This window comes from Syngnathus leptorhynchus, chromosome 22, assembly GCF_054491065.1.
Source record: "Syngnathus leptorhynchus isolate UIUO chromosome 22, UIUO_Slep, whole genome shotgun sequence".
Taxonomy (NCBI): Eukaryota; Metazoa; Chordata; class Actinopteri; order Syngnathiformes; family Syngnathidae; genus Syngnathus; species Syngnathus leptorhynchus.
This window is the reverse complement of record NC_141216.1, coordinates 6184190-6204022: the sequence shown is the minus strand read 5'-3', so window position 1 is coordinate 6204022 and position 19833 is coordinate 6184190. Positions and strand designations below refer to the sequence as shown.

Sequence of the window (19833 nt, the reverse complement as noted above, 5' to 3'; positions counted from 1 at the left end):
TTCAGCTTCCTCGACTTGTTTTTATAAATAACTGCTACATTTACTGGAACATGCACAGATGATGTGTCCCAAAAGTATCCGGCCAATCTTTCCAGCTTTGCCTTTCGCTCAGCCGAAGCAAACATGTGCGCAGGAATTCTCCTCCAATTAAGAGCGGGATTAGCCAGGTCCAGTGTGGGAACAGGCGTGAGTGTGGGAAAGCAGAGGGGTCTCTCTCCTCCTTCCTTCCCTCAGCCTCATTCTCACTCGCTCCAGTCCATCCCTCCCCCGTTTGTCTTTCTCACCCTCACTGTACCTCGGTTTTAGTATTCTCACCCTCGATTCTTTCCTTTTCTGAATTACTTTTTTATTTAAGTCAAGTATTCACTTTCCTTCCAAACCTCCCCTCTCGTCTCTCTTTTTTTTTTTTGTTTTTGTGTTATTATTTTACTTGTCATTATTTCTTTTTGCATGCAGCCACCCAGAATCTCTATAGCTTTCACTCCCGATTCTTCAAGGTTTGCTGAAGTGCAAGCGACCCCTTCAAACGCCCCCCCCCCCCCCCACCCCCACCCTTTTAGTGCCTCTCCAGTCCTGGTGCTGAAAGCTTGTCTGGAGAGAAGCTGGGGGGGGGGGGGGGGGGGACTCTTTGCATGAATAGTCGAATGTAAAAGCGGGAGCCAAAAAGACAACTTGTCCGAAAAGAAGAAACAGGTGTCGGAGAAAATTGCAAATGGAGGAGTTTTGCATTTTGTTGATACGATGTTACAATGACCTTGAGTTTAATTGGTCTCGTGGCAAAGATCACGGCTCAATTTCCTTCAATAAATTTTTTTTCCCCATTCAAATGTATTTTTCCATTAGCTCTTTTCCAGCATTTTGCACTTCCGGTAGATGAAATGATCTATCTCGCCACCTAAAGAATTTCAATTTGACCCAACTACTAATTCCACACACCTTTATACTACTACTTGTTGACTTGGTTCTCATGATATTCCCAATCCCAAATTCCCATTCTTCCTGGTCATTGTCACCTTTCCTTCCCCATTCCCACTCTCTCCGGCTGTTCCTTGCGTTCCAATAAATCCCTTCCCGGCGTACTAGGGCACACAAGGCTTGTCCGTTCCAATTACGGCCGGCCTGTCCGGCCCCCGGGCTCACACACTGCAAGCCCGCGAGCCCTGTTCTCATTAAGCCCGTATCAATTAGGCATTAACCTCGTAAAAGAAAGGGCCTCTTGACGAGCGGCCCATGCGAGGTACTTCCTCTGCATGGCTTCCCATCCTGGGCAGGACAGAAGCTTTACCCCCCCCCCCCACCCCCCACTATGCTGGTCACAGAACAAATCTGGTCGCAAAGTATCAACAACCAAACAGAACAGAGGCGGAATTGAATTAGCATGAGGTACTAAATAGCTAAATGCTAAATTATGTTTAAGACTTCTATTTGATTTTTTTTTAAAGTCTTAGAATTTGGATGTCAAATGTCAAAAAGTAATTTTATAAAGAAGAATTAAAAAAATAAAATAAAAATAGTTTACATTGATATAACAACACGGACTAAAATCCGATTAAATCCAATTCCACATAACAAATATTACGCCGATTTAACTATCTGTTCTGTTTAAGTATTTTGTAAACATTTAGTGTACATAAAGTTTGAAGTATATTACAATTCTCCTGCCTTTTTTAATGACATGTACGGAAGTTTCTTTCACACAGATTCCGACACAGCGTCTTTGTTGGCACGTCAGCAAAGAAGCAACCTGCTTTTTTTTTTATTTTCCCACAAGCTCTTTGGCACAGTGACTATGTTGGCACAGGCCCAAGCTGCCCCCCCGACACCACCAGCCCAACAACATACACTCTTTCCCAGGGCTGTGGGAGTGTAATACATTACCAACAAAATCCCACTTCCCATTCCTCTCAAACCTTTCACACCCCCTCCTCTGATGGGGGCAGCTGTGCCCCCCTCAAAAAGGGATTGGGGTGACATGTCTGTATGACTCCCTGACAATGTTCCCATAATTCCCTAGACTGGTTCAATTGGAAGATATCTATCTATATGACTCAAGCCAGATTTCCCTTTTGGCTCTTTCGTTAGTAACATAGTGTTACGTCAATAACATCTTTATTTATTATTTTTTTTATTCGTAGTAAACATACTTAGTTACTTGAATGAACTGAAATAGTCACGTGAGTTATGTAATGCACTTTGCGAGCGTAAACAATCAGTAGATGTGAATAAAACAATTTATGTTGGTATATTTGCATACTATGTAACGCGGGAAAGTCAAATAGATTTAATAGTCACATTTTTGCTTTGTATTGAGATATTTTATTTAGTGGCAGCGGGCTGTGCTGACATAAATTTAAATGTGTCTGGAATAATTTCAAACAGCTCGGTCACCAGTTAAATAAAGGAATATCTTGCATCTTACATTTTACTTACCTTTTGTACAGGTCAGGTGGGATTTTGAAATGATTTCACGTTACATCACAAAAACCTGGCATTTAAACAGGTGTGTGTAGACTTTATAAAAATGTCATATGCTTGAATTTTCAATTTAAACTCTTGTCTATATTCTATAATTTGAGTAGAACGTTTTTTTGAATGTATAGCATAATGATTAAAACATTTATAAACTGTATTATAATAATCATATGTCATTTTTTTTAAAAAAGGATGCATTCCCACTAAAGGGTTAAAGAGATTTAAAGGGAGTGTTTGGCCTTTCACAACTAATGTGAGGCAATATATATGAACGTTCATTGAGGGAGGGGAAAAAATGCCAGCGCTCACATCAGAGCATTGAAGGGGAAAGTGTTCACGGACGGGCGTGTACCCGTCTGGGTAACATGTAATGACATTATTCTCACCAGGGTGACCCCTCTTTGTGGCCGCGCTTTCTTCTCCCCAGCTCGTGAAATTGACATAAGCTTTACAAACATTCCAGACATTTTTTTCTCAAGGCCCAAGAGGGGCAAAAACACACCACCTAGTGATCACATGAATGAATGTGGAATGGGATGCCATTCCCAAACCATGCCAGGCAGCTCACATATAAAACAGGCACTTGGGAATCCACTAAGTCCTATGTGCATTTTAAATACCAGGGAGGGGGGGGACTTTTATTTTTTTCTAATGAATTCTATCATTTTCTTAGAAAAATATTGGTAGCCTATTTAAAATAACAGATATTGCTTTCTAGACTAGGATTTTTTTTTTTGTTCTGCAAAATAACTCCCTTTATCTGCAAAAGAAAAAATATGTAGCTAATTAATGTTTGCTAAGTGCGGGCAATCTCTTGTTTATACCTATATGGAGAACGTCTAACTCGATATTTTGTCTAAAAGTAGTCACTAAATAATCATCGTGTGACCTTTCGACCTGTCAAGATGTTTGTTATCTTGCAACTGGGACACCTGTTGCTCTGGTGGTGAGAAGTGTGTGCTCCTTCTTGGAGATTCCCTGTTAAAAAAAAAACCAAAAAAAACATTAGATGCAAGATCTTTGAGCACGGAGGATTCGCAGAGCTGATAAGGTTTCACGTACCATCGTGGAATCCGTTATCTTCTTCAGCTGCTTCTCAAGACCAATCAGGATTCTTGGAATATCTGGCATCCTGCTGAAGGTTCAGTTTTCGTGAACAGTTGATGACATTCGTCACATATCAAAATACAGAAATACGACACTCAGCGCTGATTGGTCAAACGGGTCGGCCTTTTGACGACTGCCACCTGGAAAAGAAAAATCCCAACGTGTCCTATGAATGATATTGGTTTTTTTTAATACAAATGTGTAAACATTGCCACAACCAAAACGACCTCTTTCAGTTTACTCGGACAGCACGAGCATGTTTCTTGCTAAAAAATATATATATATATAAATTAAATTTTGTAAAGTTTGAACTTGACTGTGATCTTGCTCACCAAAGTCTCTTCAAATGGTTTCTGCTGGCTGTTTTGAATTTGCTGCTCTTTTCCCATCGCCCCACTGATGGCCAAACATCGGTTACAACCGCAAGATAGAAGAAAGGAAAAAACCACATCACAAGAGGAAGTCAAGAGACCACAAGAGAAAATCAAAGAGCAGATGCGCATTTGGGGTGAACACCCCCATCTTCACAAGCTTGTTCTGTTTTTAGAAAAATAATTCAAAACATTCCTCACATCTTCTCCCCGAGTTGCCTTTACTTCAAGTAGTCCAGTGTCTCCTTTTGGTTTCCGAGGAGCTGGGCAGATCTGCGTTGGAGGTGCTGTCCGGGTAGTCTACTTTGATGGAAAGTTGCTCGTTCTTGACTCGGAGCTACATTTGGATCATCAAATTAGGCAGACACAATCGATATGAAAAATGCCCGACTCACATTTTCCTCTTGAATTTGGTCACTAGCTTCATTTGAACATGACTGAGGCTCTTGTGGATCCATATTGACAATTTCTTCAGTAAGCGCTGCAGAGTATTTGATACTCACCGTGTGTCCTTCGGCGAAGTGTTGCCAAGGTTCAACGTGTAATCTTCACAACAAAATGACTCATTTTCTTTGTAGAAAAGCAACAAAACATTTATGTACACACAGTATATTTGACTCAGAACATTTTGTGCACAGAAAATCAATTCGGCTGGTATAGTATATCTTTTTTGTTATTATATTTCAGTCATGAGGGCATTAGAAAGCAACTGTCTGCATGGCTTCGATTCGTGGACAACAGCGCCACCCAGTGAAGATTTTTTTTTTAAGTCTGACATCACGTGATTTTACGTGACGTTCAAGTCTTCTTCGACTTCATCTTCCTCTTTCTCGTTATTTTTGTGGTCTCCAGAATGCATAGTGAGACCCATGTGCTTTTGCAGGGCGTCCAGGCTGGCCTGTTTAACATAGTATCGGATGTTTTGTGATGGAACCATATTCTGGAGCTCCTCCAGCTTGCTGTAGGCCTGAGGAAAACATACAGGGTAGCTAGGACATGTATTGAACAACATTTGGAGTGCTTAACCAAATAATAATAGTTACAGCTTTGTAGTTGCCATGCTGACAGTGATGGTCGATCAGGAAACCGAAAACATCCCCGACCCTGACGGCGGAGTCCAACTCGGGTTCCTTCAGTAAGCCTTCACAAATGTTAAGTGCTTCCTCAGCATCTTCGGATTTCAACCTGCACGCAAGAAAATCAGAGCCAGAAAAAAAACAAAAAACTTTGACAGATACAACAGTGCGTCTGCTTACTTGCGTGTGTAGACAAATTTCTTAATGAGGGCGATTTTTCGCTGCAGCTCGGTCAGTTTGGTTTCTTGTTGTCCATCCGAGTTTTTTACTTTGGAGAGGCATTTAAGTGCCTCACTCAAAGCATCCAGAGCCTTCTCGTAGTTCTGATAGTCATCGATTTCCACCTTTGTTATGGTTACAAAAAAAAAAAAAAGTCTGTATAGTTGCACATTGAATGGCGAATGGAACATTGTGCTACCTGTGCACGGGTTTCATAGAAGCCAGCAAGCAGGTGCGGCGCTCTCCCTTTTGTGTAGAAAGCAATGATGGTCTTCAAGATCTCTGGATTTTTCCAGTCTACCGACTGGAGGTAGTTGGCGGCCATGATGAAAAGTTCCTTCTGACGGCAAACATTGGCAAAAAGTACAATCCTCTCCGTGTCGCCTGATTTCAGGAGAGCTCTCATTGCCTGTTAGGAAAATAAAAATTGCTTTGGTAACTTGGAAAATTCTCCACCTCTTCCTGATGATGCATCTTAAAAATAGATTTTTATAATAAATAAAGCGATAAAAGATTAATCACACATTCTTTAGGAAATACCTAAAAGTATTGCTTACTTTTTGTTTGTTTCCGGCCTGAGTGAATTTCTTGGAGGCCAGGTGGTAGTTTCCCTGACGCACGCAGCACTCGGCTATCTTCTCCAGCAGCTGCTTGTGAGCCTCTTCCGACAAGTCTTTTGAATCGGCGACGGTCATTTTCTCAGCAAGCTCCTCTGTGATGGTCAGGTTCTCATTTACACACAGCTCCAGAGCCTGAGGGTACTAAGAACAAGAACACAGTCAAATGAAATTCAGCGCATGAAGACGGACGAAGAACGGTACCTTCCTGGCCGCAATCAGCAGCTCCACAGCCCTTTTATACTGAGAATGTTGGATGAAGAATTCAGAGCAGCGCGCCAGGAGGGCAGGGTCCGAGCTTTCATTCAGGTCCTCGGCAACCATCTGAAGTGCTGCAAACTGCTCTGTGGCGAAGGCCACTTCCAGGGCTTTGGAGACGTAACCAGCCTACAAAAAAAAAAAAAAAAAGGGGGGAATAAACAGTCAATTGTAGCCACAATAAAGGTCAAAGACTATATCACCTGGTCCTCAATATCCATACTAGTCCTCAACAGAGAACATTATATGCTATGCTAATCCAATCTAATGCTGCCCTCTTGTGGAGAACTGTGGAACGCACAAAGGAATGCAAACAGCCCGAGAGTTTTTCCCGGAGTAAACCAACAGTCGACATACTTTGTGGTAGAGCGAAACCGCTCGGTCCATGTGGACTCCTTTCTCCTCGTAGTAACAGGCGGCCTCCATCATGTCCTCCGGGTTGCTAAGCAGAGCCAGGTTCATCAGCTGGTCATCCAGACCATTCTCCTATTTAGCAATAAGGCAATGCAAGTGGAGATTTCACCAATAAAGAAAATTCTTTCCCCCGGCTCAACACAATCGATAAACACCAGCCAGTAATGATCTCACCTTACAGAGGCGTATGGCGTTGTTGTAGGCCTGAGCTCGAGTGTAAAAGTGAACGGCTTGTTTGATGTCCTCGTGACCTTCGTAGTGCCGAGCCAGGTGGTAGGACGCTGCCCTGTCACCTGTTTCGATGGCTATCTCGCATGCCTGCCAAGCAAATTCATTTTACCTTAGAAACTGTGTCCAAAAGAATTTGTCTCACCTTCTGAACGTTCCCCATGTAGCAGTGAACTCGAACCAGCGAGAGGTAATCCTGAGCCGATTCGTAGAAGTCAAGAGCTGAATCCATTTCAGACTGGCTCTCCAAATACTGGGCCCACCACTTGTAGAGGTTCCTGTGTTGATTGATTATGTTATGAAATGTAATTGGGGCATATTTGTGTCTGTTTATACTAAGTAGACGTACTTGTCTTTCATCCTGTTAACATAGATTTCCAAAGACAAAGGGTCATCCTGAAGCATTCTGGGCACATCCACTCGGTGGGTGTCGGATTTCTCATAACTGAAACAATGAGTGGACAAATTAGAAGGCAAAGCCAAACATTAGAAAATACCTTAATAACTTAACTTGTACATATACTTGGAAATTTGATCCAAAATCAGTTTGACATACTTTTAAATTCCTTTTCCAATTATTAGTCTAAAAAATACAATTATGACTCGAAATTATTATTCTGAAAAATAAACACTGGACACGGTGGCACTTAGAGTGTTTTAAAAAGAGGACCAAAAAATGTGAATAGCTGGAAAGAGGTTCCACATAAAAAGAGATAAACGTGACTAGATATGATTAGTAAATATTGAACAGCAAATATGCATGTACAAAAGCATCTTACTTCTCCAGGGCCAAGTTTTTGTCACCCATGTACTCCAGATAGCGGGCATAATTGTAGTAGGTGGTGCGTAGATGAATGCGATCATGATTCTCAGCAATTTCGAGCGCTTTCTCACATTGACCGGCCGCCTGATAGAGATTGTTGAGAAGGTCATAGCGTTGACAGCTTTTGTACAATTTTTCAGCATCCTCCTGTAAGAGAACGGCAAGGGGAGGGCGCCATCTCCATGAAGGAAAGGAAGAAAAAAACATTTTCAGCTTTTAATGCATTGGTGTCCTACCAGCATGCCTAGCTGGATGGCCAACGCTGCCACGTGGGCTTCGGGCTCCGGCTCTGCCTCGGCCTCCTTGAGAGCTTTGGCTGCCCTGGCATTTCCCATGTTGCCAAGGCACACTCGGGCGACGTCCAACCGTCGGGTTTTCACACACATGCGCGCCATGTTTTCCCATACTGCTTTGCTGGGGAGAAGAAAAATCGGCAAAATGGTCTGTCATTAGATAGAACATAAAATGTCTCTTTAGATTAAAAAAAAACCCCAAAACAATTGAGATATCAGATTAGTCCTATTTCCATGAACTTGTAAATGTAAATCAAAAGGCAGAAGCCCTTTTTGTGATTGTGTAACGTTCATATTCAAGATTCCTGAGCCATCTGTTCCCTATTTGGCTGCCCCTATCCCCTCCGCATTGCCTCAGCAGCTACAGATGTGTGCTGTTTATTAAAGTTGAGCAACAGGAAATAGTCCAAATCTTTTGAGGCCCCACGGTGTACAATTGGGCCAACGGCGTACAAACTAAAACGATGGCGAGCCAGATAATCGGAGTTCTGTGTAGAACATTGTCAGAAATACTTAGGCCTTGTATGGATGCCCAAAAACAATGAGAGAAATGCTTCCAAATGCAGGGGAGCGGCAACATCTCGAGAGCCAGAAAAGGAAAGACAAGAGAAGGAACAAGTCCACATTTGGCCCCTCTTCCCAGCCCCTTTTCCTCTCAGGAAACACATCCTGTTGCTGGCCGACTGTGGTGGCCGACGTGTTTGTTGCACACAAGAGAGGACTTCAAGTGAACCCCCCCCCCTCCCTACACACACCTCCTCCCGGGCTTCAGACAAAAGAATCTGTGACTGTGACGTCCACGAGGGGGGTCTTTTTGGAGATTTGAGCCAAAGCAAAACCTTGGCATGCACGCACATTTAAAGCGGCTGTGAAGGAGGGAGCTGTCCGCTTGTGACCTGCTGCTAATGCACGCTGAACATCTGCAACAAATCAACTCTAGCCTCGGAGAATTTGCTGTGAGGGACGCAGAAGGAAGCAGGGGGGGAGGTGGGTTTGAGGGACTTTTTCTTGCAGGCGGTGGAGAGACTCTTAGCAACAGTGCAGACTCTATCCTTCTTGTGGACTTTGTACACACACACACACACACACACAAGTCAAGATTCGATGTGAAGGCGTGAGGGCAGCAAGAAAAGGACCCAAGGAACCAACATCTGAAAGTCAAGCTGCAGCCATCCGGAGCCAGTGGAATGGACCTCAGCGTATGTCGGATCGATCCAAGCATACCAGAGGAAGGCTGAGGAGTTGCCGGCTGGTGAATGAGGATGAACGGAGATGTTCTTTAGCTAAAGATCAAGACGACGACCTCGCCTCTTCTGCATTTTGGGTGACTTGCAAGCGATCCGCTGGAGGAGGAGGTGGTGGCAGCCGTGGAGGAGGCGGTTCCGAGGAACCACGGAGCTTCTCCCGAGGACAGGCGAGGGAACAGCCGGCACCCGGAGGAAGGACGAGGGTCGGAACCCGCCGAGGGGGAGGGCGGAGGAGTAGTGGCGGGCACCGGGTGTCACATGGCTGTGCAGAGGCTGGTGGCTGCGGCGGTTGCGGTCGCATTGCTGTCCCTGGTCCTAAACAATGTGGCCGCCTTCACCCCTAGCTGGGTCCTGCAAGCCCTGGAAGATGGGCGTAAGAGGAGCGTGGGACTGTGGAAGATGTGCCCCACCGCGGGGGAGAGGGGCCGGGATGAGCTCCAGACGGGGCGAAGGGCTCAGGGGGCACAGAGACAATGTGAAGGTCTGGGATGGGGCTCTGAGTATGCTGGCTATCAAGAATCCCGCAGCTCTGTCAAACGTAAGCATTATACAACATATACTTTCTTTCAACATATTGAACGTGATAACCGGATGTTGGTTCTTTTCAAAAGACTGACATTGTATTCGTTCATATAACCTGTACAGAAAACGTCTCAATGTGTCAAATACAACATCAAGTCCCTCAATTTTCTATCCAATGTGCAATAAGCTTTTATTTTCACCATGGATGGTTGGTGGTATAACACAAGTCTCCCCTGTGGTCCCTCAAGTGCAGTTCGACATGATGCGGGCGTGTAACCTCATGGCGACCGTGGCCCTGACGGCCGGTCAACTCATCTTCCTCCTAGGCCTGATGGAGCTGCCCTTCATCACGCCAGAATCTCAGTGGTGGGAGGAGGCCATTGCTGCACTCTTCCAGTTAGCCAGTAAGTGCCAAACCTCCGTAAAGGTCAGAAGGAGAAATGTGCTCAAAAATAGAGGCGCCTGCCGCCTACCGATGTTGGCCTTATTTGAAACTATCGGGTACTCAAGAATGCCGCCGATACCTGACACTAATACTGGACGCATGAATAAAAAAAATATATATATATATATCAATAGAGCCTCCACTGCCAGCAGTTGGGGGCAAATTGTTACTTGTGCTGGTGAGGAAAAAAAAGTGTCAGGAAATTCACTCACACTTCTTAAGGTACCACAAAGCAATGAAGTAATTTATGAGCCTTCAAACAATCGATTATATGAAATGAATCGCAAAACAATTAATAATTGAATACTTCTCTTCTAATATGAACTAGCCCAACTCTTGACTGACACATTGCTTCATCAAAAGTCGTGTCCCAAGACTTTTGTCCCACTTCGCGTGGCGAGGGAAACTCTGTCACTTGGCTCTGTATCAGTCTGCTTGAGGTCTAAATTTAGTCTTCATCCAGAGCCCATGAGGCAGAGCTGCAGCGAGTCAGGGAGCGACTGGTGGGCGCCAGGATATCCCTGCTCAGGACGAGGAAATGTCTGTGACTACCTGTTATGCAAACCCCCGAGATGAAGAAGGAAAAAGCCGGGAGGGGGAATGCACGGGAAAGACACTTTCGACAGGGACTGTGTGTTGCGTGTGTGTTGTGTGTGCGTGTGTGTGTGTGTGTGTGTGTGTGTGTGTACTGCCTGGAGATACTGTTTGTTTCTGACACTCTGTGTGCTGTGATTGGGGATTTTAGAAGTTCCGAGTTTCCCACTAGATGAATTCTGTATCCTAAGAATAACTGAATCACATTGCAAGACTTAGTGGCCTGTACAAAAGACATCCGACATGTCTAGGAGATGAGTAAGTAGCTATTTATAGCTTTTATGACGATAGTCAGAGATGATCAATGACACCGTCTTCACGTAGGTTGACAATACAGTGGAAACAGCGCACACCTATTTCCTATCTAAAATTAGAAAGGCTTCCTGAGAAAAAAAAAAATGGCATCTTCCGAGGTCAGTGTCTGACCTTATATGGTTCGAAAAGCAGCTTGAGGATGACATACAAAGCCAACCAAACAACGGATATTAATCCTGCGATGGCTGAAAATGCCTTTGTGGGAAAAGTTTGTGGAAGGACCTTTGGGATGGACAAAAATGTCAATTGGGCGCCAGGCACGTTTATACAGTTCTGAAAAAAGGAGAAAAAAAACGGTGGTATATAAAGTAGGAGTCTATCAAATCAAATAATATTTTTCTTATTAAAAAAATATTCCTTAAAAAATATTATAAATAACAATATCATACTGGAAATGAAATTTGTGCCGTAAACCATCATCACTGTCTGTGTAGTGGTGAATGGACAGAGTGCCAGCTTGAATGGAGATATTTTTAAGCCTTATCAACTTCTTTCACTGGATTGTTTTCATTTTGATACGTGCCAAACACGCTCACAGACTGTTGAGCTTACAACATTCAGGTCCATTCAGTAATTTTTTTTTTTTTTTTTTTCCCCCTTTACTGTACAGTTGACCAATTCACCCCTGGAACTTCAAAAGCGTATTGAAAGTCAGGTTGTGTCATAAGAGGTCAAAGGGTAGTCATTTAATTTCCACTACATTTACAGACTGTACTTTTTCTACTATTACTGCTGGTCACAAATCAATTGTTAGAAACTGTTAATATAAAAAAAAAAAAAATCTTCAAGAGGAATGTTATTCAGATTTTTCTCTGAGAGCGATAACATCAAACCTCCAGTAAATGTAAGAGCCTCGAAGGCCAGGGTGTGGAGGGGTGGGAAGGAAGGATGGAAAGAGGAAGAGGGGGAAGGAAGCTGACGAGATAAGTGCGTGCCAAAAGCAGAGGTTCACACAGCCCACCCTGGCCGCGACCTGGACAGGACGAGGTTACTCATTTTCTTGGATGAGGAGCCAGGCGGGTTCAACACCGAGCCACTGAGCAAACACTGCGAAGTTCCACTTTGAGAGATTGACACAAACTGATAGGTAGACACAATGAAAATCGTTTTTCGCGTGTCGGCTATGAATGAAGTTTGGCCTTCGATGCAGGAAAGCGACCTACCTGCATTTCCAGCGATTATTTTTGGGAACGTTTTAATACTGGGATGGCTGAGGATTGATTGATAGTCTCGGGCACATAGTAAAATTGCCGTAAAAATTATGCAGTTAGCACGGTGAGCAATGTATAATCGCAATGGGTGGAGGATTTCAGGAATCAAACACAATGCACCAGTAAAAATAGCCATCAATGAGTAACCATGTAAAACAACCAGTAATATGTAGCCAGTGGAATGTTTGTAATTCTTTGTTTTCATGGGGTTTATTCAATTGGGAGACAGTTTTGTGCCAAAGGAAAGGCGGTGATCTCACAGGAGTGAGTACACCCCTCATATTTTTGTAAATGTCTTATCATGTCTATTCATGGCGCAACACTGAAGATATGACACGATATGCATAACAGTGTAAATTTACGATCTACACAAAAAAAAAAAGTCATACTGCCATTAACAGTGGCTAAATTGATTCTTTGCACTTTTGTAGGTTTTGTGCTGGTGATTGGACTAGTGACCTTCTACAGGATCGGGCCATACACACACTTGTCCTACTCCTGCTATGTGGACATTGCCGCGTGCCTGCTGGCTACCATGGCGGCGGCCATGCTCATCTGGAACATTTTACACCGCCGTGACGATTGCCTGGCGCCGCGGGTCATCATCATCAGTCGCTCGCTCACGTCCCCTTTCCACCCCCGCCTGGACAATGATTACGTGGATTCGCCGTGTTGAATCTTATGAATTGGGTTTTCCGGTGGCTCGACATACATCGACATAAAACGTGCTTGGTTTGCTGCTCTGCAACTATTGGACGTAGTAAATATTTCCTTGATGATTTCTTGGTGACATTTGGACCAGGCCTGAGATGTTTAAAATCCCGCCAAGCAGAAGATCAAGCTGGACCTTGATTATTTTATGTGCACTTACTCAAAAGTCCTCTTCCATGACTATGAATTGGAGTTGTGATCGAATGAATATAAAGCATAATGACATAATACCTCTCCCCTACTTCCCCTTCGGGATATCTAAATATAATATTGCTATATCTTTAGTAGGTTAAAAACATTCGAATAATCCTAGCAAAGTTTCTTAATGCGTCAAAGTGATATTTAATAGGAAACTTGCATTTTAATCCAGTTCTAATTAAGGCGAAAGGGGATAAATTATTTCTAAGCTTTGAGACGACATGCACTTCTACGTAAAAGCGGGCAAATACTTTTGTAATCCACTTAGACATCATTTGTTTGTGGTACATCTATATACTAATTTAATATTTGTAAACTGTATTAAACAGGGCTGTCATTAAGATGTAGTAGTATTTGCGATTATTATATCCTACATCTGTAAAAAAACTCCTGCGGATCTTCCACACTTAAGGTTGAATAAATACAGATATTTTATGAATTCAATAAATGTCAAAGTTAAACGCGGCGGTTATCTTGTTGTTTTATCATTCTACAGAGCATTTTGTCATTGCGCCTTCTGTTTTGATGTCTATATTCGAAATTGCAATGTGAAGGCTAAAAGACAGTAGGTGGGTGATAAGCTTACCGCTCAAGGACGACATGAATAAGAGGAAATTGCAGAGTCTGGGATACAAACATTCCAGTCTGTATCTGATAGTGTTGCTCCATTTCGAGGAATTCTGTCAAGCTTTAGTAGAGCTACATATGTTTATATTAATAAGACAACTGAGAATTTCACAGGAGGTCTGAGTGAGATGGATTAGTTTCTGGATCTCTATTTAGAGTCATCCATTACCAAAAGGCTAGCGCATAGAGAAGCACATTTTTATTCAGCAAACACAATGTCAGTCTTTTGAAAAGCAGTAAAAAAAATAGCTATCAATGAGGAAGTTAGTAAAACTATTGTGCAGAACGCCAATCGAGAGTCAAGGCCGAACATAACAATACTCCCCCTTGTTGGTCTTTGAACTAAAGCCCCCGTGGACCGGACCGCCGAAGAACACGATGACCGGATAAAAATACCCTCTGAGCTGACCGGACGAGCGACTTCTTACCTCTTGATGAGTTTGATGGACTTGAAGGCTTCGTCCATGTGGCCGACGGTGAGGTAGAAGCTGAAGTTGAGCATGGCGTCGCGTGTGGACTTGTCACAGTTCTCTAGGCCTTCAAAGTCCCTGAGCGCTCGCCTGGAGACCATTTGGGGGAAGAGGGCAACGGAGCCCCGTGATGGCTGGCTCTGATTTGCAGGGGCTGATGTGGCGGAAACCTCCTTTAGAACACAAGCGAGGAGCATGATTTGAAGTTTATACAAATTACATTAATATATTGTTTATAGCACTTCACCACATTTTACAGCCTTTTTCCAAAATGACTATTTTTTTTCTTCAAAAGCTTTTTCTTTTTTTTTTAACAGCTTTTGATGCTTGACTTTTTTTTTTTTTTTGTGATGACAGCGATGGAATTATGGCCAAAATAGTCATTACGAAAATAAAAATAGTAGTCAATGTTATCACTACATCTTAAGGCTTCTGAAAACTTTAAATTTCAAACACAAAATACATTTTGGTGTAAGGCAGTAGGAGTCAAAGCAAACTACAGCGTTGGAAGAAACAAACCAAGCTATATTCACCACACAAGGGATGCTTTTGTGCTGCCGGGAATCAACAATGTTTAATTTTCAGAAGGAAAGGCACGGACAGGCACTCACGTCTGATTGAAAGACACCACCCCTCCGAAATAATAGCTGGGGTGCACGTTAGACCAAACAAAGTCGCGCATTAGAGTAGTAGTGGCGGGTGCAAAGATTTGAACTGAGATTTCCAAACAGAAGCAGCATGTCGAGGCTGAGGAACAAGAGGATTGTCCAATCTCACCTTGCAGCTAAAATAATAATAAGGCACGTCAAGAGCAAGGAGGGCTTGCAGGCCTGCTGGTTTGTGGTAGCAGTCTTGCAAAAGGAGGCCGTGTTCCTGAGTACAGAAGAGCGTAACCACCGACACGTCCACCTGGGAAATCAACATGCAAAGTTAAATAAACACCATATACAATCTTTTCTTATTTCTGACCCATAATGTTGATGCAATTGCATGTAGAGAAATGACACTCTAAAAGCTGATTTAGCCAGAAAATGAATTCAATGTTAACTTTACCGTCTCCCAGTAACCAGAGGAGGAGGTTTCTGAGCTGACCGGCACCGTCTCGCACACAAAGAGTCGAGGTTCGCTCTCGTCCCAGAAGTGCGATACGGGGCATCGGCCCCTCAGCTCGCTCTCTTGAAACTGCTGTCTGGGGAGAAAAACAGAACCAGATTAAAAAAAAAAATCAGACACAGAAGGGCAAAAGCATCTCGACTTACCTTTCACAGTCCTCAGGCTGTGAGATACCACTGGATGGTCTGCCAGTGAAAAAGTCAAAGTGCGTGACGGTGTCCATTTCGATGTCATAGAAGAACACTTTCTGGTCGGGTCGACCATTCACCTAAGAGGAAAGAAAGTGAGGCGGAAATTTTGAATGGGAAAAGTGTGTGTGGGAGGGGAATACTATCCGAGTTCGCCGAGAAAAAAACAAAAAACAAACATCAGATCTGTGACACAACAGGGGTACAAACATTGCGACGATAATAAAACTGAATTTGTATCGATGAAAATAACATTGGTAAATTCATAGTTAAATGGATGAAAATTGAGAATGGCTGTTGTTCATTCACCTGTGTGATTAAGACGCTGACTTGGCTACCGTTGGCGTTACACTTGACTGAACGCAGGGCACCCAAATTGGGAATCTGATCAGCCAGGTTCTTGGCATTGCAGTGAGCTTTAGCGTCTCTATAATTAAAAAACACACATTGATTTAGAACAAGTATTTCACCGAGAGTAACATTGACTTGAACAAACCTCCGGGTGAGATCAAAAACTCGGATATGCGACGTGTCTGTGCCGACCACCAGGTAAGACTGGCACACACTGAGCAGAACTGGGTTGCCTTCAGCCTTGGAGAAAGTCAAGAGCTGCTTCACTGTGCCCTTAAACATGGGAATTGGGTTGATTATAATTTAGTTAAATTCTTAAATCGGTCAACCCACAGCTTCCCCAAGAGGGTCGACAAACCTGCGGTGTGCGGATCTGGACTCTGTTGGGTTCCACCATGTAAAGGTTCTCACCGTGGACAGCTAATACATGGGAGTCACAAGGGAATGAGCCTGCGGAATCAACAGAGGAAAAAAATTATTGCTCTTGAAAATCCGAGAAATAAAGACGTGGACGGACAAATTGATCAATTTAATTTGCTGATATTAGCTCTTTTAAAAATGGCCAATTTTTATTTTTCAGTGCGTCGGCTAATTATTTGGTTGTCGGAATTTTATTCTGACAAATATCGGGATCAGCCTCAGCCTAAAAAAAAAAAAAAAAAAAATCGATATTGTTCAAGCCTTTTTGTGAGCGCCTTCAGTTTGTGGTGTTGTCGGCGTACCTTTATTATGTAAGGCAGCCCCCGACATCTCAAACACAGTCACCTGTTTGCCACTCCAAACTGTGGCAGAATCCTATCACAATGAACACAGAGAATTCATTAGAAATGTTTGAAAGTTTCAGGACCTAGTAAAAGTCAAAACAACAAATGATTTTATTTACATCCATCTGTATCCACTGATTGGATACTAAATGGCCTCGGCTGCTTACCTTTGTCACACACACACCCTTGATATGCATTTCGGACTGCAGAGCCAGGTGCAGGCCTGTGTGGAACTGAGTGATGCTGAGCTGGGTTGGCGTCAACTGCACCGCTGCCACCTGCTGGCTACAGTGGGCCGACATCACGTGCTCGTGCAGGATCACCACCGTGTTGGAATTGTTGGCTGCCAGCAAATTCAGATTGGTGCCCCACTGAAAGGCAAGCAGATATTTAATAAAACATAACAAGACAAAAAGTGTGTGAAGGGGGTACCTGTAGTTGAGTAACGTTTCCTTCTATTTCCGTGGGCGTCTGAAGCTTCCACTGGGCTTTTGTGTCACTTCTGCTACGCTCCGAATGCAGCGTCATTTTCCACATTGCTACGCGTCCGTGACTGGTACCTGCAGCCAGAATTTCTGGAGAAGTGAAAGGCAATGGGAAATGTGAGCTGACAAATTGCAGTGATATGATAATACTAATCAGTCTAACATATTATTGACCTTTCCCGGCACAATAGGAAACACAGTTGATCATCTCGCCCCTCTCAAAGCCGAGCTTCTCATCAAGTGACAAGGCGTAGTTTTCGTTCCGCTCCAGATCCCACAGCCTACGAAACCAAATCAGGACAGAACGTCACGTAAAAAAGCCAGCGAGTGTGTATTTGCGTCCGCTGAGTGTACAGAATGCCAACCTGAGAAGTTGCTCCCCTGTCGCTGTGATAACAAGACCATTGTGCGCCCATACGATGTCCACGCTTTGGCCACTTTTACTGCTCAGCTTGACCTTGAAAAGTATTTTCAAGAGAACAATATAATGTGTGTAGGTAATATGGAAGAAGGTTTTTTTTTTTTGGGTCTGTTGAGCCCACCTTTTGAAATTCCTGGGCGTCCCCCTCTGGTCCCAGAGTGTACTGTGACAGCATCATACTGTCAGTGATCACGGTAAGAACCTCCCTGGTCTCCAGGTAGTACATTTTTTTGATGGCACCATCCATCCTGAGGAGCATGCTTGTTTTGCCGTGCTCATCCACGCTGTGTACCTTACCTATAATGAATTATGATTTTAGAAAGCAACCAGTGCACTCTTACCCAAGAAAACAAATTGGAATCAAGCTACAGCGTACGTACGTAGCCTTGGACACATTTCGAAATTCACTTCAAAAACCAGAATTGTTCTTACCGTCTGCAGTGCTGACGTAAAAAGCAAGACCCTCCTGCGGCCCCATCTTGAGAGGCGCGCCCTTCCAGCTGAACATGTCCAAAGCGTTCTCATCTCCACTCACTGACGCACGAGCCAGCATTTTCACGTCGCTGTAAAAAAAAAAAAGTTATACTCAATGAAATATATTTTTCCAACCCACTGCTAGCCGTATATCCTGCTTACTCTCCAGGCAAAGCAGGTTTGAATAAGCAGCAAGTGATGGGGGAGTTGTATGCATGCTTCACTTGATGGTTCCCTTGAAGTCTCCCTCTGGCATCCACCTTCCAAACAGCTAAAGCGCCACTCTAATGGTGGAGAGATTTTTTTATTAGGCACTAACAATTCTTCAATGTTGCCATTCTCAGATCTGTGGTTTTATATTTACTTCACATTTTGGAAAAATAAGACACTCACCTGGTCCCCAGTTACCAAGCGACTTCCCGAGCCACTCCACTCCAACAGCGTGATGCGTGCCGTGTGTGTGCTCGGCAGGACATTTTGATCCCCAGAAGGGTGCAATAGAAGCAGCACCTCGCCATTCTCCCAACCCTGAGCCAACACGGGCTTTATGGGATGCCAGCAAAGCATTGTGGGCCGGTGAGGACGCTCAACGTGACAGCTCTCCACATGCTCGCCCTGCATTTGGAGAGGTAGTTGTTTCAACGGATGGGAAAACAGAAAGAAATGATCTTTTTGTCAAATAATGGATATTCTCACAACCACATGCCTATTTACCTGCTGTAAGTAGATGTTAACATTTCCTCCAGTGGTGGAGTTTCGTGAGGCCACAGCTAGTATGGACAGAGTCGAGTGCCACATCAACTGAATGGGCTCCTCGCAATTTTCAGGGGTCTCAACGCGGTGGTCGAAATACACCGCCATGTTCTCAGTGTACCTAAGTTGGTGGAGTAAAGAAGACTGATATATATGACATGTCAAAGGAAGAAATGCTACTCACTAACACACAATGATGGTATCAAAACATGTTCAATTATTTGTTCTGAACGGATTTGTATTGTGTTTACCTGTAGTTGCAGTATGCTTTAATTAAATTGACACAACGACTTGATAGTTTTGTACTGATGGGGCATGTTAGCATTCTGGTGCTACCAACTTTATAAATGTTATGATTCCTTGTTTGAGTTTATGAGCCTTGCTTGCAATTTAAAGTGGTAAAAACGTTATTCCTATTACATAATTATCGAACAAGGACGACGAAAATGTTTTCATATAACTCTTTACTGTCTGCAATTTGGGCGAACACTTCACGACTCGCAATACTAATTAGTTTATTGTCATGTACGTCGTTTTTTTAAAGATTTATTTAGACATACCCTCGAAAGCGTCTTTCCTTCCCAACGCAGTATCCGAGGTGGTTGTTTTTTGAGGTATCTTACATTTCGGGAGCTAGCTCAACATGTACTCTCCGGGCGGCATCCATTTTGGATTTTACCACCTCGGTCAGCTTGGATACATTACCCAAACTTAGCCTAAGTCTTACACGGCGCTCCTCTAAACAACATATCAGAACACTGGTTTGTTTTCCCTACAATAGTTGCCTAAACCACCAAGTTAAATATTAATTTGCAGCCGTTATTTGTAAGATGTTTTCGCTACGAGAGCGTCCCTGGCAGTTGCCATGGACAACATCCGCTGGAGGAGGAGTTACGGAAATTAACGAACATGGCCGAGGTGTGACGAGTCACTTCATCAAGAAATTCATCCATTTAAGCCCCACAAATTATTATTTTTTATTGATTAAAAATAGCATTCTAAAGTATTGCAACGGTTGCTCGATGTTAATTTTGCTAGCACCATTTGAACTCTACCAAATACACAC

The 19833-nt window shown here is 43.4% G+C and overlaps 2 protein-coding genes across 3 annotated transcripts; one reads left to right on the top strand and one right to left on the bottom strand.

Annotated features, from left to right (window-relative positions):
• Positions 1-1325: 1325 nt before the first annotated feature.
• Positions 1326-19833, bottom strand: ift140 (intraflagellar transport 140 homolog (Chlamydomonas)). 2 transcript variants are annotated; one of them, XR_015063263.1, is made up of 33 exons: positions 19328-19833; positions 18729-18888; positions 18408-18629; positions 18177-18298; positions 17973-18103; positions 17662-17837; positions 17485-17576; positions 17294-17400; positions 17067-17209; positions 16802-17005; positions 16593-16665; positions 16229-16320; positions 16016-16143; positions 15829-15946; positions 15478-15599; positions 15272-15407; positions 14996-15127; positions 14177-14391; positions 7822-7999; positions 7542-7732; positions 7112-7207; positions 6908-7040; positions 6709-6852; positions 6478-6606; positions 6067-6249; positions 5803-6006; positions 5445-5654; positions 5207-5370; positions 4994-5135; positions 4152-4917; positions 3912-3975; positions 3535-3719; positions 1326-3450 (listed from the first exon to the last, which is right to left on the bottom strand). XR_015063263.1 is itself a non-coding variant. In XM_085903109.1 (30 exons), exons 2-30 carry the CDS (start codon positions 18873-18875, stop codon positions 4738-4740), a joined length of 4314 nt encoding a protein of 1437 aa, XP_085759235.1. In that variant the 5' UTR covers positions 18876-18888; positions 19328-19833; the 3' UTR covers positions 3969-4737. The 2 variants fall into 2 exon arrangements, 1 of the variants encoding a protein (XP_085759235.1); XM_085903109.1 differs by lacking the exons at positions 1326-3450; positions 3535-3719 and having other exon boundaries at positions 3969-4917.
• Positions 8761-13581, top strand: tmem204 (transmembrane protein 204). The gene is made up of 3 exons (XM_085903116.1): positions 8761-9663; positions 9896-10051; positions 12644-13581. Exons 1-3 carry the CDS (start codon positions 9384-9386, stop codon positions 12886-12888), a joined length of 681 nt encoding a protein of 226 aa, XP_085759242.1. The 5' UTR covers positions 8761-9383; the 3' UTR covers positions 12889-13581.